General features: G+C 43.3%; 2 protein-coding genes across 2 annotated transcripts in view; one reads left to right on the top strand and one right to left on the bottom strand.

Annotated features, from left to right (window-relative positions):
• The window catches only part of Cwc15 (CWC15 spliceosome associated protein homolog), a 74,939-nt gene that overhangs the window by 35,360 nt on the left and 16,874 nt on the right, over nucleotides 1-22,705 (bottom strand). The window lies entirely within an intron of this gene.
• LOC109683599 (lysine-specific demethylase 4D-like) lies at nucleotides 8,576-18,867 on the top strand. The gene is made up of 2 exons (XM_074059725.1): nucleotides 8,576-8,816; nucleotides 17,855-18,867. The coding sequence occupies exons 1-2, from the start codon at nucleotides 8,576-8,578 to the stop codon at nucleotides 18,865-18,867; spliced, it is 1,254 nt and encodes a 417-aa protein (XP_073915826.1).

Genomic DNA, 22,705 nt, shown 5'->3' with positions numbered 1-22,705 from the left:
ATAGACACTACTGACTCCCATCATCAACTGTATCTAATTCTTCAAATCTGTTCTCTTGCTGATAGACAAGTAGAGTATTTTCATATATTTCTCATTTCAAACAATACTTTGTTGAACAGCTTTGTACCTAGAACTCCTGGATTTTAGTTGTACTTATTTTCAACTTTTCAACAGCCAGATTGTCCTCCAATGCCTATCCCAACTGGCAGATGGGCAAGGTCTAGATTCCCCATGTCTTGGCCCATTTTTCATATGGTCAGCCCTTTTCACTTTTCCCAGTCTCAATGGGTAAAATGTTTCTTGTTGCACTTCCTGGTTGCAGTAATCTTGCTCATCTCTTCATGGGTTGCCTATTTGAATTTCCTGTTGTTAGCTGTCTGTTTTGCCTATGTCATTTGCATTGACATGTTTTTCATTGCCCTATTTTATTTCATTTTATTCTTTAGGAGAAAGAAAAGATTTATTAGGATACCATTAATGGGGAGACAATGGCGGGCAGCTCCGCAAAGGAGCATAGCACCTCACTGCTTACTTTATTCTGGACACTAATTTATTGTCTATTTTAGGTATTATTAAAAAGCCTTTCTTAGCCTCTATCTTGTCCTTTAGTGTTTGAGTGTCAGCCATATATTGGAATTCATTAAATATACCAGCCATTTCCATCCTTATGTTTCTGGTTCTTTAAGACTTGTTTTTTGAGCTTATAAAGATGTTCTTCAATATACTTTCTAGTAATCTTAAAGCTCTCTTTTGGACAGTGTTAAATCTATCTCTAACCTAACTCTACCTGGGTGTGGTGGCCCGTGTTTATGATTCCAGCACTTGGCAAGCTGAGGCAGGAGGTTCACAAGTTTGAGGGCACTCTGGGTTATCTAATGAGATCCTGTCTCAAAAAAAAAAATTGACTATGTAAGTGATGTGAGATAGAGCTCTATTTTTCATATATTTTTCCAAAAATTGCAATGCTAGTACCACATACGGAATAGACCATTCCTCCCCATCAGTTTACATCTCTGTGACACACGGACTCCCACCTGTGTGTGGATTTGCTCCAGCCCTTTCCATTCTGTGCAAGATGCACTGTGCTTTGGCTTGATGTGCAGTCATTCCGAATGTTCTTGGGAGGAATTGTCTTAAAGAGTCTTACTTGAATACCTGGCTCCAACCGCAGAAATTACTAGCTCCATCACCTTGAGGAAGTTGCTTACTGTCTCCACCACTATGATTTCTAATCTAAAAAATAAAGGTAATAAGATTTGTTTTATGGGATCACTATGAAGGTTAAATAAGGTATTCTATGTGCAATGCATTGAGCCACAGTTGACATTTGATAGGCAACATATACCTGACATTTTTTTCACTAATATTTTTGCTATTAGATTATAAAGAGGAATTTCTGTTCATCAAAAGATATGAAAGAGAGAAGCTGGGAACTGGTGGCTCACACCTGTAATCCTAGCTAATCAGGAGGCAGAGATCAGGAGAATCAAGGTTCAAGACTAGCTGGGCAAATAGTTCACAAGACCCTATCTCAAAAATACCAACACAACAAAGGGCTGGCAGAGTGGCTCAAGAGGTAGAGTGCCTGTCTAGTGGGCATGAGGCCCTGAGTTCAAACCCCAGTACTGCGGGGAAAGAGAGAGAAAGAGAGAGAGACAGAGGGGATTAAAGAAAGGAATGTGGACAGATAATGGTATTACTCAAATCCAACAAAGAGCTTATATTCGAAGTATATAACAGTGAGTGCATGGTAGAGGAAACAGTAGGAAAGCAATCAAAATCCTTGAGCATGATGTTGGTGCATGAAGACATCAAATGGCGAGTGAACATGAACACCTTGCTCACTGCCATTAGTAATCAAGTAGGTAACGATCTTACTGAGCTCCCATCCCCTCATCTGCCTGGATAAAGGTGACGAGGTTGCTAGCTCCTCAAATGTCTGCAGAAGTGAAGAGCAAGGAGGAGCTAGTAGGCTTTCGAACTGGTGAACACTGCTGAAAAGCAGTGTGGATGATAACCTTTGAATCCACAGGTTATGTGACAAGTTCAGGGAGCATTACTTGTCTGTGACTAAAAGTGGAAACAACCCAAAAGCCAATCAACAGTAGATAGGTTTAGTCTATTGAATACCTTATAGCAAGGAGACAGAACAAAGTACAGCTACATGAAATCATAGTGATGTGGAAAAGGACAAAATACACTGAGATACACAAGTATAACTATTTATATATGGTTATTTAGTATATTTTAAAATGGGCAAATTTTTCATTTTATATGTTAGGGAAATTATGGCCTTGAGTCAGAAGAGGAATAGCCCCAGTCAGATTTTTGGGGTGATTGGTGATGCTGTTTCTTTGGTTTTTTTCAGGTTTTTTTAACGTGTGTGTCTGTGTGTGTGTGGTTCCTGGGATTGACTGCAGGGCCTTCCACCTGCTAGGCAAGCTCTCTGCCACTGAGCTACATCCTCAGCTCACAAAGTGGTTTCTTGGACTGGACGGTGACCAACATTTTGTTCACTGTGGTCATTTGTGAGCCAGAGCATGTTGGCATTGTGAATTTCCAGTCTGCAGACTGTATCACAGAATTACAAAGTGTGAGGTGAGTGCCTTCTGTTCCGAAAAACTCGAGAAGCGTGTAGTGGTTTATGGAATCATTTGGTTCATATTATGTTCTATTGTTTTTATACACTTACAAATATCCTGACTGTATTTTGAAATTGTTATTATTGTCTTGGTAAAAGACTGTTTTAAAATAATGTTTATAGTTTAATATTTAGATAACATTGAATTTTGTTTCAATTCTTCTTTTTTCATTCTATTAGCATATATTCATTGTACAGGGGGATTCATTCATTGCAAAGTACAAAACAATTGATGGGGCTCAAGTTTGAACTCAGTGCTCCATGCTTGCAAAGCAGGCACTCTACTGCCTGAGCCATGCCTCTAGCCCATCTTGCTGTGGTTATTTTGGAGATGGGGGTCTCTAGAACTATTTGCCTGGGCTGGCCTCAAACCTTGATCATCCTGATCTCAGCCTCCCAAGTAGCTAGGATGACAGGCGTGAGCTACTGGTGTCCAGCGAAATAAACGATATATTTTAAACAGCTTTAGATTTTCGTAAGTTTTGAGCACATGATATAGAGAGTTGCCATATCACAGCCCTTCCAGAAACACATGCACGGCTCCCCTGTTAACATCCTACATGAATATGTGTATTTGTTAAAATTAAATAACCAACAGCAGGGAGTTCTGGTAGGTAAAGGCCAAAGTTCTGCCTGGCCTTTTTCTCCTATCTGAGGGACCACAGCCTGTGTGGTTGTTCTGTCCTCTCAGCTTTCTCTTTGGAGCTGACAGTTTCTCAGGCTCTCTCTACTTTTGAGGAAGCAGTTACATAGAAATCTGACAATTGTGGAGTGTGCTGGTCTGGTCTATTGTAGATTGCCCCTCTGTGGACTCTATCTCTAGACCAGATAGGGTGGGTGGGTGTTTGGAGTAGGGTCACAGAGGTCAAGGGCCCTTTTAATCTCATCTGTCTCCAGGGCTCACACCATCAGCATGCTTGACGCTTGATGTTGACCTGTTTGAAGTCATGTTTATCAGATCTCTTCCCTACACAGTCACTACCCCTAGTTCCCATGCGGTCCTCTGGAAGGACGTCAAGGTTATACTTCCCCGTGAAGAGTAGAAATAATGCCCCTCCTGTTGGGAGTAGAGTCTGTATAATATATTTGAATACTGCCCAGCAGTGATCTGTCTCTCCTCAATTTCTTCACTCAATGATGTACATTAGTATGAACTCATAAGGATTTGCTTTATGCTTTGAGTTATAACTAATACTGTAATTTTGTCCAGCTCACTGAGCTTCAGTCACTCCTGGTGACACCAGGAGTGTTTTACTGCTGCGTCCCCGGCCCACTTTACGTACCTATCGATGTTTTTGCTTGTTTGTATTTAGTGGTTTCCTGTTTTCAAAATGCTAGACGCTCCAGCCTCACCTGAAACATGTCCTTGTCCAGGTCTAGACACTTCTGATTTCTCCTTCATCAAAACTGCCGTCTGATTTTAGTTTTATTAGTCATCTCAAGTGCTATATGTGCTTTCTTCCCTTTTGTTCATTATTCTATCATAGTCACACTTCACTTACTTTTGCATAATTTGGTTTTGTTTGGCTTTGGTTTGTTTTCACTAACCGCTGGAATTGAACATAAAGATGAATGGATTATTAGAAATATGGATATTTAATTTCAAATAAATATGGTCAGGTTCAGAGTTTTTGTTGTGACTTTCCATTTTAGTCCTTTGTAGTCATGTACTCAACACATTAATTCTATGAAATTTTAATTTGTCTCTTGTAGATAGTCTATGAGTTTTCACAATTGTTTTATATTCATTGAAAAGCATTTTCCAATTGCTATGGGATTGTTACAGGCTATATAATCAAAGTTGTTAAGTCTGGTTGTTCAAATTCATAGCATTATTAATTTACTTTGTTGTTGTTGGAGCAGGGTCTGGCTGTGTACCCCAGGCTGGCCTTGAACTGGAGATTTTCCAGCTTCATCCTCCCGCCTGCTGGGATTACAGCCGTGAATCACCATGCTCAGCACATTCCTTTCTTCTCCAATCCCTGTGTTAAGTTTCAGAGGAAAATGTGTTGGGGAAAAAAACCCAACATTCTCAGCATGATTGCAGATTTTCAGTTTTAAAGGTAATTCTAAGTCATGGTTATTTATGTCTCAGTGCTGTGGTTAGTTGCACAAATTTCATTACTGTCTATGTTCCTGAGTTTTTCTGTCTGGCCACTGTAGAACCCTTTGATCCTATCAATACATGTTTGTTTTTTGAGTGAGATCTCGCTATGTAGCCCAGACTGGCCTCAGACTTGTGATCCTCCTTGTCCTAGCCTCTCAGTGCTGGGATGGCAGGCATGAGCCATCATACCCAGCTCTAGAACATTTGACATTAAAATCCTACCCCAGTTGTTTTTTTCTCATAATACTTGTCTGAACTGCTTTTTCTATCACTTGATTTTTAGCTTCCTACTTTAACATCGATTAAGTGTTTTTATAAAGGGTGGGCATGGGTTAAGCAGGATGCTAGCCCAGGAACCTTGCCCTGTGACTACATTAGCTGGGCTCTGATTAGATTTGAAGGTTGCTCCAGTTGGAATACAGGCTCCTGGGGACTTGAGGCTTCATTTAGAGTCTAGCTACCAAGAGAAAACTTTCTTTCTGGATCTCTGAGGTCTGTCTAGAGTTAGGATCTTGTTGGTGGAAGGTATGTTGCTGAACTGTTTCTCTGTCTCTGTCTCTATCTCTGTCTCTCTGTCTCTCTCTCTGTCTCTCTCTCTCTGTCTCTCTCTCTCTGTCTCTCTCTCTCTGTCTCTCTCTCTCTCTGTCTCTCTCTCTCTCTCTCTCCCTCTCTCTCTCTCTCCTTCCCTTCCTTTGCAAATGAGAATTCTTTATCACAATTTTAAAGAATTTGTAGTTTATCTATTTAAGATGGAGAAGTACACATTGGGTATCACTTTGTTGAGCTAAAACAACTTTTTGATTTGTTGGATTGAGTTTTTTCTTAATATTTTCTTGGTAAAAATCTCAAAGATTTACAAGAGAAAGGATCATATATGATGGGCTGGTGATGAATGCAACAGAGATGATTTCTAAATCTGGGAAAAGAGCGGATCAATTGAAAGGATGTGGGATTGCATTGATGGTTCCAGTTGGACTTGGGATAATATCGGGATTGGAATGGTGCTGACTGAATTAGAATTTGGAAGGTGTAACAAAATGCCTGCTGATTGAATCCCGAAAAGAAACCATCTTTCCAAGTCCCGGGGATCATCACTTGGATGGTCAAAGTTTTAGACCAGCAGAAAGTCAGCATTTTTTTTCTGTTTTGTTCTACCTTAAGGTGTAAAACAAATTAAAATGAAAAAATAATCATTCATTTATCTATGCATACTGTGAGCAACAATTAATGCACGCATGATGAGATTTATCCACAGGGACCTGTATTTCTCTTGATAAAAGAATTGGATCAGAGATGCAGTGTAGCTCACCAGTACAGCACACGCCTCCCTGCTATGCACAAGCCCTCGGTTCAATCCCCAGCACCAAAAATAAATGAATAAATTAATTATAAGAAGGAGATTGGAGTGTTTCGCCATTTTCATTTTATAACACAGAATGAGTTCTGTATTCTTATCTTGTGCCTAGAAACATTGCTGAACCAAAATTTCTAGCAGTTTCATTTCTTAATTCAAATAAGTTATTAGGTTTTATGCAGGACTGGGATTTGAACTCAGAGCTTCCTGCTTGCTCAGCAGGCACCCTACTGCTTGAGCCACGCCTCCAACCTGATGATTTAGTTTTAATAAGTAGCTTCTTTTATTAATAATAAAACTTTTTAATAAGTTTTCATAAGTATTCTCATATCAAGAATAATGGAGCCGGGCATGGTGGGACACACCTAATCCCAGCACTCAGGAGGCCAGCCTGGGACACACAGTGAGACCCTGCCTCAAATAACCAAAATACAGAAAAGACTAATTATTATTGAGCACAGATACATGCATGTTTTGTTACTGTTTTTCTGCTTTTTTGTTTTACATAAGTACTCTTTATTCTATTACGGGAACTTTGTCTTTTATTTAAAATCAGTGTACACATACATATACGCATATTAAAGCAATTGAATAGAGGTTATTTTAAGTGTTTTTCTCATGAAATAAATTATCTCTTCTTTTCATGTGTTAAAGTAATGAATTATGTTGTTAGACTTCTAAACAACCCCGATGATTATATATGATGACATGTTGTTCTTTTATTTTTTTCTTGATAATGAATTTTCACTTAAATCTTACTTAACTCAAGCTTTATAAAAGTGAATAAAAGGTGGTACATACTTTTAATGCCAGCACTAGGGATACTGAAGCAAGAGGCTCTCCAGTTCAAGGTCATCCTGGGCTCACAGTGAGACCCCATCCCAAAAAAGAAAAGAAGACAAACCTGCCAATATAATAAAAAATTAGGCTTTCCCTCTAAGTCCTCATGACTTAAGTCCTTCAACACTTAAAAGGATTAATTTAAAAATAAGCAAAGAAAGCAACAACAAAAATCCCTGCAGTGTGTGTGTGTGTATATATATATATATATATATATATTTTTTTTTTTTTTTGTGATACTGGGGTTTGAACTCAGTGCCTCAAGCTTGCTAGACAGGCGCCTTACCACTTGAGCACTGCCAGCTCTGCTTTGTGTTGGGAAATCTGAAGACAGTGTCCTTCTTTTGAACTATATTTTCCAGAGTTGGCCTCAAACTGCACTCCTCCTGATGTCTGCCTCCCGAGTAGCTAGGATTATAGGGATGAGCATCCAAAGCCAGGGTGGTATATAGTTTTTAATACACACATGCATTAATGATGTGATAAGTTTTACTAAAGACTTTTGTAACTTAGCCACTAGATAAACCTAGTGTTTCTTCTCCAGTGTGGCCCTCTTTCGATTTTGGTGTCAAGGTTACATTCACAGTGCCATAAAACAAATTTAACCTGATACCCTAGAAATGACTCAGAAGGTAGGAGTTAGAATCTGTTTACAAAATGATGTGAGTTTTTGTGGGGGGGAGCTTGGGGGTAACTTTTATATATACTAATATAAACTTGAAAAGTTTATATTAGTATATATAAACATAGAATTTTCTTCAATAGTTTGGAAAGGCAGTACTTTTGAGAAAGTTTTCCATTTTTATCTAAGTTTTAAAAAATTATTAGGACCAAATTGCTTATAAAATGTGAGTATAAGTTTTTAAACTTTCCCAAGGTGTTCAGTTATGTGCCCTGTTTTCCACAGTGGAGTGCTTTCGGGCTTTTCTCTTCCTTGATTGTGGCAGCTCACTCCTAACAGCCTTTCTGGTGGATGAGAATTTGGGTTTTGTCATCATTCCATAGCTCTGTATCTTAATCTGCCTTTGCTGTGAATTCATCCAGTTTCTGAGTTGAGTACTTAACCATTTATTTTCAAAAACTTACTTTCCTGTTAGTAATGACCTATTTCTCTTTTCTGTCTGTATTAACATTGCCATTCACATTCTGTTTAGCTTAGAGCTACTGAGTGTTTCTTGACATCCCCTTCTCAATTATTCTGTATTTTCTCTAGGTTTGATGAGTGAAATTCCTTCAGAGACCTTCCTGTGCAGTGGGGTCAGGGACCACTTGTGCGCCTGACATGGGGAGAGGCTCCCAGGGCAGTGACAACTTCAGATGAACCTGGACTGAGCCAGGGTTTGAGGTGGAGCGGCTAACAGCTCTATACCCCTGTGTAAAAAAAAGGTGATCAGAAAGGAATTCTGCCAGTGAATCAGCCAACCTGGGGAAAGATATCATCTCCTGCAAAGGTTCATGTCTCAGCTACTGCTTCACAGATAAACCAAAGCCTTAGAAAGAGGAAAAGGACAGGAAGGAAGGGGGTTGGGGAGGAGAAAGACAGGAAGGAAAGAAGGAACTGCTCCTGAGCTTTCTAGGAATCTAGGAAACACTAATAACTTGGGTGTGTTCTGCTGAGTACCTTGCGGCAGCCATGCCATCTGAGCACTCTGGCACGAAAAACTCCAGTTGTGCCATCATGACTTTCCAGCCAACCCTGGAGGAATTTTCAAATTTTAACAAATACATTGCTTACATGGAGTCTCAAGGCGCCCACAGGGCTGGACTAGCCAAGGTCATTCCACCCAAGGGATGGAGGGCCAGACAGTCCTATGACAATATCAGTGACATGTTAATAGCCACCCCCCTGCAGCAGGTGGTGTCTGGAGGGGCAGGTGTGTTCGCTCAATACTGTAAAAAGAAGAAGGCCATGACAGTAGGGCCCTGGTGTCTGCAGAGCGGGCAGCCCTGCGTTTGAGGGCTCTGAGCCTCACCAGCGAGCCTCCAGCCCCCTGTTTCCACCAAAGCTTCTAGATGTTGTGTGCTCCTGATCTTCAATCTTTGGGGCCAGCACTGGATCCCAACAATCCCATGCATCCTGGACTATGCATACTGTCTCTGGATAGCATAGCGCCCAATATCCTCTTAATTCTTCCACCAACGGCTCCCAATGGCATTGTGCCTTGGAGCAGGTTCACCAGCGACACTGCTGGGGATAGCACAACCCTATGAACCTGCCTTGCCTCGTAGGGATGGACCACTCCTATGCCTCCAGGATCCTGGATTGAGCTGCAGTGGTCACAGCCTCCTCTCCACAGATTGTGAATCTGTGAGACTAAGCCATCACAGAACTGCTCCTTTGACTTCTGAACAAGTTGGCCACCAAAGGATGTTCTTTTATCCTCAGAACCTATGGCCATTGAATATGTCATGAATATGACTGTGCCTCTGACCCCTACCTTAGTCATAGGGTTTGAATATGGTGACTGTCAGGGGACTACTGCAGGAATTTCACCCTGACGTCTTAGGTTGACTTTATTAAGAGGGTGGATACTTTTTGTGTCTATGGCTTGTAAGGGTGGGGGCCCTGGGATGTGATTTGCTCAGAGTAGGTCATTACCCCTGTGATTAAATCCTAGTGGCATTATAAAGGAAGAGAGAAAACTACACAGAAATATGCAGGGAATTCCCCTGTGACATCAGGCTACAAATGGGTACCTTTACAGGAGACTGACCCAGTTCTTCAAACTTGCAGCCTCCAAAACCATGAGCCAAAAGAACCTCTTTTTCATAAAAACTTGCCTCAAGGATATTGTTATAGTGACAAAAGCTGACTGATATACCCAGGAACCATGAAAGGACTCAGCTATTCAAAAATTCTGGCCTGGGCCTCTCCCCAGATGTGACCTCTATGCCAAGAACTGATACATTTCTTAGGATGGGTGATGGTTTCTCCTAGTGATCACTGAAGTGGACGTCCCATCCCATAAAATGCCACATGAGGCTGTGGTACCTCTCAGGGACTCTCATCCCACTCCTGAACACGAACGTGGCTGTAGCCTTACCATGGTCTACCTGCCATGGTCACCCTTTGTTTCCTGTGCCACCCTCGGATTCCTCCCCTGTGGTGCTAAGGGTTCAGCTCCACAGTCATGTGGTCAGCATTGTACGATAGCTGAGTATCTGAGCAGCTTCTTAATTCATCCCAACATTGTGTCTGGGCCTCTGAGTCACTGACCCTGGCTTCTCCTGGACAGTGCTTCAGTCCCAGTGAGTCCTAGCTTATCAAAGTCTCCCAACTGTGACATGTTCTGCCTCCCAAGACACCCCAACTCTGCTCATGTGGAAACCAGACTTTTGACCACTAGACTCTGCCAGTTTTCACTTCAAATGTTTTACAATTTTGTGATACTTAGTAAAGATTTTATTCTGCCAAAGAGGAAAATTCCTTAATCCATACATTCAAACAAGAATTAGATAAAAGGGCTGTGTCTAAAATAAAGTGGTTGAGAAATAAGGTAAAAGAATGGGCAAGGCCATACCAAGGAAAATGCAAGCAAAAACAGAGCAACAGTCACAAACAGTAAATCATGTAAACTAAATTAAGACCAAAGTGCGTAGAACGAGTCTTTGTAAACTCCGGGTAATTTTCACAGTGCAAACATAGCAGTCAGAACCATGCATGAAGCTGGGTAAAATATGAGTTATACTACAGAAAAAAAACAGTTGAGAGACAGTTTAGAAGAATTTAAGTCACCTCATTTAGTAGAAGACACAAAACGAGAAACATAAAATAAGTTAACATTAAGGATAAAGGAGAATTATGCCTCTGGTGACAGAAAATGCTATATCTTCTCAAGTGCCACTAATTCAGTTTCAAAATTTGACACCATATTAGGGTAAAAATCATAAATATACCCTTAAAACTAAGAAACAAAAAATTAAACATTCTGACTTCCAAAGTAATAAGACTAGAAATACAATTTAAATTAGATAATCTGGAATTCTTTTTTTTTGGTGGGGGTAGGGGTTGGACTGGGATTTGAACTTGGGACTTCATGCTTATAAGTTCTTTTCTGGAGAGTTAAAAAATTCTCTGTTCAATGGGACTTTAGATTAGAAGGAAATAAAGTCAAAAGAACCAAATTCTCAGAAAAAAATAAATTAAATAAGATGTTAAATAAGTTTTAACATCTATGAACTGGATTCAACAGCCTGTTTTGGGAGCTCAACATCTCCCGTCAAGATGAAAGTTACTTATCTCACCTTAACTTGTCCTATGGAACCCAGCTTGCCACACTACTCTAGGTGTCCATTGTGTGGTCAAGCTCCAATTCCCTGAGAAAGTAAAACGTAATCACCCCTGTAGACATGGCAATCCTTCTTTGTAAGGCTCTTCAGGGATGGGAGGAGACAGCAACAAGCACATGAAAATGTCATCTTTAAATTTGTGCAGCCATTGGTGTGAGTCCTGGGGGAACATCTTTGTACACTGGGAGTCACTGGAATAAGAAGCACCTGGCTCTTAGCTCTACAAGTCACTCCCAGGGTTACTAGGACAGTCCCAAGGTCAATAGTTCCAACTCAGAACAGTCACCCTCACATACAGTGCTTGGAGAATGTAAAATAATGACATCTCCTTGAAAAACTGTTTTCCAGTGCCCTGTAACTTAAGCATACACCTATCCTTAGGGATAATACGCCTACATACATATCCAATTTATGATACTCAGGAACTGTGAGTAACTGAGAAGTCTCTGAATAGATGGTTGGAAAGGAATGAACTGCTGGTTCATGGTACAAGATAAATAGATTTCAGGACATTCGGGTTAGGCAAAAGAAGAAGAAGAAGAAGAAGAAAGTAAGAAAAGAAAAGAAAGAAACTGAGATCCTAGTGACAATGTGCTGTTGGATTATATTCATGTTCCTTCTAAAAGTTGGTAAAACCAAGTGTAGTCATAAACTCTAGAAAGTGCTTGTCTCTGCTGGGGTTGGGGACCAATAGGAAAGATCCAGGCATGAAAGACTGATGAGGGGTGCTGGTTCAGCCTACATCTCATTTTGGGAGAAGATTGCATTGTGTATTCATGGTTACTGCTCTCTGCATTCCTAATAGCTACGTGTTTTATTACATGCATTTTATTCTGAAGCAAACTTAACAGAAGACAAGACAATGGCAGATAGAAAGGAGGAACTGTCCTAACGAATCTCAAAAAGCTGAATGATGGGTTGAGAGAGAGAAGGAAATAGAAGGCCCTCTGCAGTAGAGTTCTGAGTAGAAACAGAACCAATAGAATGTATGTATCATTATAAAGGGGAATTATGAAATTGGCTTGCACAATCAGAGGCTCAGATTGGCCTCCAATAGTGATCCTCCTGCCTGAACCTCCTGAGTGCTGGGACTTCAGACATGCCCCACCATGCCTGGCTATAAAACCTTTTCTTATTTCTTGTAAAAAAATCAGGTTTCAGTATTCTTATTTCTGTTTTGTGAGTACTTTATCTTTTCGTATCATTTTATATCTCATGTATTGTCCTTTGCAATATCCTCTTTTGTATGGCTTTGGTTTATTTTTACCAAAAAAGTAGACTTTGAGAAAAGTGGATATAAATTCAAATAAATGTGATTGGGTTTAGTGCTGTTGCCTTTCTACTTTACTTCTTGTGGTCAGGTTTGTGGTCAGTATTATCGGGTCTATCAGGTTTTCAGTTGATACTTATTTTGGACTCTTGCACGGGTAAGCTCTCTTTCTCTCATCCTGCCCCTCCCCTTTTGGTGGTGTGGAGATTGAACTCAGGCCCCAGCGCTTGCCAGGCAGGCCCTCTGACACTTGAGTTGCTCCAATGCCCTTGCATTGTAAGTTTTTAGTTTATTTGTGTTGAAAAGCACTGGGCTGGCAGAGTGGCTCAAGCTCTAAGAGTGCCTGCCTAGCAAGGATGAAGCCATGAGTTCAAACTCCAGTGCTGCCAAAAAAAAAAAAAAAAGAAAAGAAAAGAAAATCCCACAGAAAAGCATTTTCAGCTGGCAGAGTGGCCTAAGCTCTTGATCACAATACCCAGGAGGTTGAGCATCTAAGTTTAGGGCAAGTGTGTTCTACACAAGGAGACTGTCTCAAAAACCCACACCAAACCAAACAAAGAAGCAGAAAACATTCTCCCTTGCTCTGTGCTTGGTACAGGTTTACAATCAAGGTTGCTAGGTTTGTTGCATGCTACATTTTTTTCCCCATGCTACATTGTTTTTTGAGATAATGATGTAATTTTTTAAAATCCCCAAACACCCAGGATGGCGGCAGTTTGTCAGTTTTCCCTTCTAACAGTCAGTCTTGGATTTCTGTGCCTTGGTTGAGGTCAGGTGCACAAAACTCATCAGTGTGTGCTCCTGGAAAGGGTTTCTTTTCTACAGCTGTGCAGTGTCTCTCTTTGGTCTTACAGATGTATGTAAGAGTAATATTGTCACACAAGGTTTCCTTTTCAGAGCCTTTAAGTTTCAGCCTCTTGTTGATTTGATTGGATTGTCTTAGAGGGGCGGGGTGGGCGTGGCTGAAACAGGATTTGGAAGCAGAAAGTAAGGATTACCTGGGTGGGGCCTGGACAGGATGGTGAGGCACATAAACCAGTGTCCTGTGGGCCTGGGGCTTTCTGTGCAGTGAGCTGCTGGAGGAACCTTTGTGGAAAATCAAATGACTGTAGCTGCATGGATTCATGTCTGGGGCCTCTATTCTGTTCCACTGGTCTTCGTATCTGTTTTTGTGCCAGTGCCATGCTGTTTTTAAGGGTCTGTAGTGTAGTTTGAAGTGAGGTATTGTGATAACCTCCAGTGTTGTTCATTGCTCTGGATGACTTTGGCTATTTGAGGTCTTTTGCGTTTCCACATGAACTTCAGGATGGACTTTTCTACCTCTGTGAGGTATGTCACTGGAACTTTGATAGGGAATGCAAAGAGCATACAGATTGCTTTCAGTCATGTAGCCATTTTAGCAATCTTCCTTCTGTGGATCCATGGGCATGGGATGCCCTTCCACATTTTACTCTTTATTGAGTTCTTTCTTCAATGAGTCATACATAGGCCGTTTGTTTTATAGGTCATTCACTTCCTTTGTCAAATTTATTCCTAGGTATTTCAATTTTAGGGGCGGGGCAAGGTTAGTGTTATGGGTGGTTTTTTTATGCTATTGACAATGATATTGCTTTTGTGATTTCTTTCTCCAATTATTCACTGTTGATGTATAGAAATTCTACCAATTTTTGTTAATTGATGGTATGTCCTGCTACAGTGCTGAATGAGTTTTTTGGTATAGTTTTTGGGATCTTTTGTATATAAGGTCATATTGTATTCGAATAGAACAATTTGCGTTCTTCTGTCCTTAGTTGAATCCATTATATTTCTTTCTCCTGTGTTATTGCTCTGGCTAGGAATTCCAGTACTCTATTGAATAAGAGAGGAGAGTTTGAACACCCTTATCTCTGTCCTGACTTTACAGGAAATAGTTTTCCACCATATACATTGGTGATGGCTATTGGTTTGCAACAGCCTTTATAATGTCAAGGAGTGCTCCATCTTTTCCTAGTTTCTTCAGAGCGTTTATCATGAAAGGATGTTGAATTTTGTCACAGCCTTTTTCATCATCTATTGAGAAGAATAACCTGGTTTTCGTGTTGTATTAAGTTTATTGATTTGCATCTGTTGTACCAATCTCCATGCCTGGGATGAAACTTACTTAATCATGGTTTATAGCCCTTTTAGTGTGTTGTTGGATTCAGTTAATAAGCATTTTATTGAGAATTTTCCATGTAAGTGCATCAGGGATATTAGCCATATGAACGTTCATTTTTTGGATGGGTCTTCACCTGGCTTTGGTATTGGGATAATAGTAGCTTGGTAGAATAAATTTGGTAGTATCCCTTTCTTTTGTATTTTATTGAATATTTGAGGTGCATTGGTGTTCTTCTTTAAGAATTTAGCAGTGAATCCATCTGATCTAGGCTTTTCTCTGTTGGGAGGTTCTTTATAACTATCTCAATCCTATAGCTTAAGGGTTTCCTTTTTTATTGTTTATACATTTATTCATATGTGTATACATTGTTTGGGCCACCTCTGCCCCCTTCTCCCCCTAACTGACTCCCCTTCAGCCCTCTAGCTTCCAGGCAGAATCTGTTCTGCCCTTGTCTCCAATTTTGTTGAAGAGAAAACATAAGAGGTAATAGGAAAGACACAGCATTGTTGCTAGCTTGAGTTAAAGATGTATATACAGAGAGATTCCTATTGTTGCTTCCATGCACCTGTATATTACAACCCACATTGGTTCATCTCTACCAGACCTCTTCACTACTTCCTGGTCACCTTTCCATAGTGACCTCGGCCAGTTTAAGATTACTTCATTTGCTCCTCTCCAGTGGACACATGAAACACTTTCAAGTTTTAGGTTTCCTATCTTTCCCTATTCCTCCTGTACATGTTCTCCCCTTAGCATGCGACCATGTCCAATAATATCACTGCATTTGTTTTAGGTCTAAAGTCTGCATATGAGGGAGAACATGTGATTTTTGGCCTTCTCGCCTGGCTAACTTCACTTAAGATGATGTTCTCCAGTTCCATCCATTTACTTGTGAATGACAAAATTTCATTCTGCTTTGTGGCTGAGTAAAATTCCATTGTGTATAAATGCCACATTTTCTTAATGCATTCATCGGTAGCAGGGCATCTTGGCTGTTTTCACAGCTTGGTTATTGTGAATAGCCCTGCAATAAACATGGGTGTGCAGGTGCCTTTGGAATAACCTAAGACACATTCCTTTGGGTATATCCCTAGGAGTGGGATTGCTGGATCATATGGCAGAGCTATGTTTAGTTTTTTGAGAAGCCTCCATGTTGTTTTCCAAAGTGATTATACTAGCTTACATTCCTACCAGCAGTGTATGAGGGTTCCTTTTTCCCCACATCCTTGCCAATGTTTGGTAGTGATTTTGATGATGGCTGTTCTAACAGGGGTGAGGTTGAATCTTACTGTAGTTTTGATTTGCATTTCCTTTATGGCCAGGGATGGTTAGCATTTTTCATGTGTTTTTTGGCCATTTGAATTTCTTCTTTTGAGAAAGTTCTGTTTAGTTCAGTTGCCCATTTCTTGATTGGTTCATTGATTTTGGGAGAGTTTAGTTTTTTGAGTTCCATGTATATTCTGGTGTCAGTCCTTTGTCTGATGTATAGCTGGCAAATATTTTCTCCCATGATGTGGGTGGTCTCTGCAGTTTAGAGACCATTTCTTTTGTTGTATAGAAGCTTTTTAATGTCATGTAGTCCCATTTGTCCATCCTTTCTCTTAGTTGCTGGGCTGCTGGAGTTCTACTGAGGAATTCTTTTCCTATACCTATTGTTTCCAGAGTATTCCCTGCTCTTTCCTGTAGTAACTTCAGAGTTTCAGATCTGATATTAAGGTTCTTGATCCATTTTGAGTTGATAGTACTACAGAGTGACAGGCATGGATCTAGTTTCAGTTTTCTGTGGGCAGCTAACCACTTTTTCAGTTTTCTGTGGGCAGCTAACCACTTTTCTGAGCAACATTTGTTGAAGAGGCTGTCTATTCTCCATCGTATGTTTTTGGTACCTTTGTCAAAAATAAGGTGGGCATAGCTGTGTGGATTCATATCCAGGTCCTCTATTCTGTTCCACTGGTCTTCGTGTCTGTTTTTGTGCCAGTACCATGCTGTTTTTATTGCTATTGTTTTGTAATATAGTTTGGAGTTGGGTATTGTGGTACCTCCAGCATTGCTCTTTTTGCTGAGTATTGCTTTAGCTATTTGCACTGTTTTGTGTTTCCACACAAACTTTAGGGCAGATTTTTCTATCTCTGTGATAAATGTCATTGGGATTTTGATGGGAATTGCATTGAACATGTAGATTACTTTTGGTAGTATAGCCATTTTTACTATGTTGATTCTACCAATCCATGAGCATAGGAGATCTTTCCACCTTCTGTAGTCTTCCTCAATCTCTTCAGTGGTTTGTAGTTTTCCTTGTAGAGGTCATTTACGTCCTTTGTTAAGTTTACTCCTAGGTATTTGATTTTTTTTGAGGCTATTGTAAATGGAATTGCTTTCCTATACGCTTTCTCAATTTGTACATTGTTGGTGTATAGAAAGGGTACTGATTTTTGTAAGTTGCTTTTGTATCCTGCTACTTAGCTGAAGCTGTTTATGGTGTCTAGGACTTTTTGGGTAGAGTTTTTTGGGTCTTTGAGGTACAGGATCATGTCATCTGCAAAGGGTTTTCTTATGTTGTTTATTTTGGTTTTGGTACTGAAGTTTGAACTCAAGACTTCATGTTTGCTAGGTGGGTGCTCTACCACTTGAGAAGCTCAATCAGCCCTTGCTACTTACTTCCTGATACTAACATGTGCACCAATTTTTTTTGGTACTGGGGTTTGAATTCAGGGCCTACACCTTGAGCCACTTCACCAGTCTTTTTATGTGATGGATTTTCTCAAGACAGGGTCTCTCAAACTGTTTGTCCAGGCTGGCTTTGAACTGCAATCCTGCTGATCTCTGCCTCCTCAGTGGTTAGTATGACACCATGAGCCACCAGCACCTTTATTGCACAACAATCTTGTTTAACATATAGCCACTGGAGCATTCCTTTGACGTCCATTTGCTTTCTAATACTCCATTCTTTGTTGTTTTTTAGACTGACTGACGTCCTCGAAGAGATATTCTGGTACAGAGGGGGTCAGGGGCTGTGCGTCCATGCAAGCCTGAGACAGAAAGGCCCTAGCAAAAACTCACTGCGCTGCACTCAGTGCACTGGGAGATACTCATTGTCAAAAAATGCTGACCAGTGTGGACTCACCTTGGTAAATAAGCAAGCCTAGGAAAGATCCTATTATCATTTGTTTAAAAATTCAAGCCAGCCTTGGTATTAAAACATTAAAAAAAAAAAGAGGAATTTTCAAATTTTAACAAATACATTGCTTACATGGAGTCTCAAGGCCACCGAGCTGGACTAGCCAAGGTCATTCCACCCAAGGGATGGAGGGCCAGACAGTCCTATGACAATATCAGTGACATGTTAATAGCCACCCCCCTGCAGCAGGTGGTGTCTGGAGGGGCAGGTGTGTTCACTCAATACCATAAAAAGAAGGCCATGACAGTAGGGCAGTACCGCCACCTGGCAAACAGTGAAAAGCATCGCACTCCAGCACACCTGAATTATGAAGATTTGGAGAGAAAGTACTGGAAGAATCGCCTCTATGATTCACCAATTTATGGTGCTGACGTCAACGGGTCTTTGTTTGATGAAAGCACTAGAGAGTGGAACCTTGGGCACCTGGGGACCATTCAGGACCTGCTGGAGCAGGAATGTGGTGTCGTCATCGAGGGGGTCAACACACCTTACCTGTACTTTGGCATGTGGAAGACCACCTTCGCGTGGCACACGGAGGACATGGACCTGTACAGCATCAACTATGTGCACTTTGGGGAGCCCAAGACCTGGTACGCGGTGCCCCCCGAGCACGGGCAGCGCCTGGAGCGCCTGGCCAGGGAGCTGTTCCCGGGCAGCGCCCAGATCTGCGAGGCCTTCCTGCGGCACAAGGTGGCCCTCATCTCTCCCACGGTGCTCAGGGAGAATGGCGTCCCCTTCAGCCGCGCGACGCAGGAGGCCGGAGAGTTCGTGGTGACTTTTCCCTATGGCTACCACGCTGGCTTCAACCATGGCTTCAACTGCGCCGAGGCCATCAACTTCGCCACCCCGCGCTGGATCGATTATGGCAAAGTGGCCTCTCAGTGCAGCTGCGGGGAGGCCAGGGTCAGCTTCTCCATGGACGCGTTCGTGCGCATCCTGCAGCCCGAGCGCTATGAGCTGTGGAGACGCGGGCAGGACCGAATGGGGCAGGAACTGAATAGAGGGCAGAATCGGGCCAGGAGAGCCCAGCAGAGGGCAGGACCTGGCTAGGCAGGAGCATAGCAGGGGGAGAGACCTGTCCAGGCAGCGCTGTGCAGGGAACAGGACTTGGCCAAGGGGGAGTTGATCAGGGGGCAAGACATAGCCACGCAGGAACTGAGCAGTGGGAAAGACCTGGCCAGGGCAGAGGTGTGCTTTGGGTGGGACCTGACCAGGTGGCTGGGCCAGGAAAGGTGGCAACTGAGCAGGGGATATGAACTGGCTAGTGAGGAGCTCAGCAGCGTGCAGGAACAGGCCAGGCAGGATCTGAGCAAAGGGCAGCACATGGCCTGGAGGTTGCAGAATCTGGGTAGGCAGGAGCTGAACATGGGGCAGGACCAGGCCAGAAGGAAGCTGAACAGAGCATTGGAAAAAGCCAGGAGGGAGCTGAGCAGGGGACAGGACCCTGCAAGGGAGGAGCTGAAGAAAGGACTGGACCAGGCCAGGTGTAACCTGAGCAGGGGGTTGGACAGGGCCAGGGAGGAGCTCAGCAGGGGGATAGACAGGGCCAAGCAGGAGATGAGCAGGGGGCTGGACCAAGCTAGGCATGAGCTACTCAGAAGCCTGAACCAAACAAGGCAGAAGATGCCTGGGATGGAGCTCCAGAAACCTGACACTCCAGAGCCTAGCCTGAGGCTCCTCACTGTCATCCCAAGCAGGCAATCCTCTGGGTCTGAGGTAGAGGGTAGTGGGACCCTGTGTGCTTGCCCTGTGCACCAGCCACCTCTGGGCTCCTCTGTAGCCTTCAGAGTTGCTCCCCAGTCTAGGGCTGCTGTTGCTGGGAGTTCCCAGATGCCCTTGGAGGCTCCCCCTGCCACGTTGATGGTGGCTGGCCTGGAGCTCAGGCTGTTTCCTGGCAGCCATGATCTTGGTCGTGGTCGTCAGAAATTTAAGCATGAGGAGCCCACCCTGCAGCCCACAGCCAAAAGGCGCCCCTCCGGGGATTCGGCACTTGCTCCTCCTGATCCCAAGCTCAGTCCCTAACTAGTGGCCAAGGTTTGCTGTTATGTGAGCGCTGATTGCTGCATGGGGTGAGGGTTCCCTGTGCTGCTGTGCCCCGGCTTCACCCCGGGGCCACCTGCAGGAACACTCAGATGTGTACTTGGTGGTGCTTGCCTTCCATAGACAGCAGTACACTGAGTGTCCATGACAGTGTCCTGCTGACTCTCCCCAGTGTCACTGTGCCTTTTAGAATATTCTCCAGGGTGGTGGGGACAATGACAAGGACACTGTGAACCTGACCAAGGTGGCAGCATTGGATCACATTGCTGCAGGTTGCTGGTCCAAACTGAAAGTACTAAGGTCTCTCCCCCGCCAACCCGTCTGATACCTGGGATCAAAACTAGATGTATCCAGGCACAGGTGGCTCACACCTATAATCCTAGCTACTTGGGAGACTGAGATTGGGAGGACTGAAGTTCAAAGCCAGCCTGGGCCAATAGTTAGCGTGACCCCATCTCCAGAATAACTAGAGCAAAATGGACTGGAGGTGTGTTTCAAGTGGTACAGGGCCTGCTTTGCAAAGGGCAAGCTCTGAGTTCAGACCCCAGTCCCACCTAAATAAATAAATGCACCCAGATGGAGCTGTACCTCTGAATTTTGTGATATTTGTCACCAATAAATATTTGTGAGGCTCTGAGTAATAGATTTTGAGTATGTTTCCAAGTGTGACTGTGTCTCTGATCTCAGCCCCAGAACCATGTGGGTTCCTAGCTGAGTTCATTTCTGGCCTGGGCCTCTCCCCCGTGGAGAGAGACCCTTCGTCCTTGAGAACTGGCACATTTATGAGGATGCCTGATGCTTTCTTCTATGACAACCATACTCCCAGAGAATACTGAAGTGGACTTCCTACCCCACAGGATGTCACATGAGGCTGTGGTACCTCTCAGGGACTCTCATCCCCCTCCTGAACACGAACGTGCCTGTGGGCCTTACCATGGTCTACCTGCCATGGTCACCCCTTGCCACCTTTGGATCCCTCCCCTGTGGCGCTAAGGGTTCAGCTCCACCGTTATGTGGCCAGCATTTCATTGAAGGGGGAAAGGGCTGGAGCACTGAGCTTCTGGTAGCCGCTGAATCCTGGGAGGTGGGGAAGGGGCAGCTGCAGAGCTGCGGAGCACCAAGCATGCTAGACCCCAAAAGCCTGGCCCTGCGATGGTAGTGGGGGGTCCTCGCTGGAAAACTTCCCAGCAGGCCACCTCGGGCCTCCATGTGTGCGGGAGCAGGCTCATGTGTGGCCTCGTGCATGCACATGGTCAACGCGAAAAGACAATCAACAGGAGCTGCCCCTCCCAGCTATGCGGAAAAGAAGTGTCGGGGGGACCCGAGGGGGGATTACCGGTTTTCAGGTCCCCCTTCTCACTGCGGAAGCCTTTTTTTCTGCGTCTCTGACTTTGACTTTGTTACTTGTCTCAATACATTTGGTTTCAATAAACCGTGCTTTGCCTTTGCTCTCTACTTTGCTTTATTTCCCGGCCCACTGGGCAGAAGAAAAGCACCTTCCTCAGACCCTTCGACGGTATCAGCGTGATGCTGACAATCTAAGTAGCTTCTTAATTCAACCCCCTTGCATCTGGTCTGCTACCCTGGCCTCTCAGTCGTCACAATCAAGTCACGTGACTGAGATGCCCTGCCTCCCCAGCCACCAACCACTGTTCACGTGGGAAGGAGACCTTTTGACCAGTTGTCTGGCAGCAGATCTGAACTCGGGTGGTGAGGTGCGTCTGCTTTTACAGTACTTAGTTTTTGTGTGGCAGTGTTTTCATACACACACTTCTCTCACAATTTCAGCCGTCTACAACACACCTGGACACAGGTTTGGTAGTCATTAATTCAAAGCCACATCATCTATGAAATGTGGTGTCACGTTGTCTGGCCATGAGAAACATTTGCATTTTCACAAATATGATTCTGCAGGACCCCAAGGCACACATGAGGAGCCTAAGAAACGGTGGCTATGGCCTTTCTGACCAGCTAGCCCTCGGATAGGCGAGTACTGCCACTTTCAGCGGGGGAAGTGTCAGGTGCAGTCACAGCTGGAGTTGGGAGATTCGGAGGGAATATATGCGAAGAATTGTTTGTAATATGACCAAAATATAGCATTATAATCAATAGTCTGTTCTATAATAAAACCTTTGAAACCAGGAATCAATGTTGGCCCTTTGGAGCAGGAATGTGGAGATGGCACTGAGATGACCCCTACCTGCAATCTGGGAGGTGGACATTGCCTTTAGTGGGACCTTCACGCCATCAGCAGGAGGAGGACACAGAAGCACGGCATGGCCTGGTGTACATTTTCCAGTGACCCACCACTGTGGGGCTGATGAAGAACTGTTGCAGGAGGGCTGGATGGGGGCTATGAGAGCCCTGCAGTAACCTGGGGACATGAGAGTCCCTCGGTGTCCAGGGATGGCAGCAGACACTGACTGGAGCAGACAGATTTGGGAGTGTGTTGGTGGAGATCCAGAGAGACAAGTTAATGGGTTAGGAGCAGAGGAGTGAATGAAAGGAGAGAAAGAAGCATCACTCCTTAATCACTGGCCTGAGATGTCGCGTGGATGATAGTGCTCTTTACTGAGACAGGGAACAGTAAGGGAGGTGGAAATTGCAGAAGGAGAAAAGTTTCTAGAACTCTCAGAGCAAGCTAAGCAGTTCATTGGACAGCAGGCAACCTTCATGTGCTACTAACTTAAACGAGAGTGTTCTGTGTTCACCTGTGAGGTGCCAGGGCTTGATAAACTTATTATTTTATCTATTGTTTTAGGAAAACCCCTTCTATGCCTAGATTTCAAGACTTTTTTCCAAGGGGGTGAGTGACTTTTTCTCTCCAATAATGCCAAAAAAAATGCAT

This window comes from Castor canadensis, chromosome 2, assembly GCF_047511655.1.
Source record: "Castor canadensis chromosome 2, mCasCan1.hap1v2, whole genome shotgun sequence".
NCBI lineage: Eukaryota > Metazoa > Chordata > Mammalia > Rodentia > Castoridae > Castor > Castor canadensis.
Note: the sequence above shows the minus strand (reverse complement) of the source record. Positions and strands in the feature narration are given on the sequence as shown.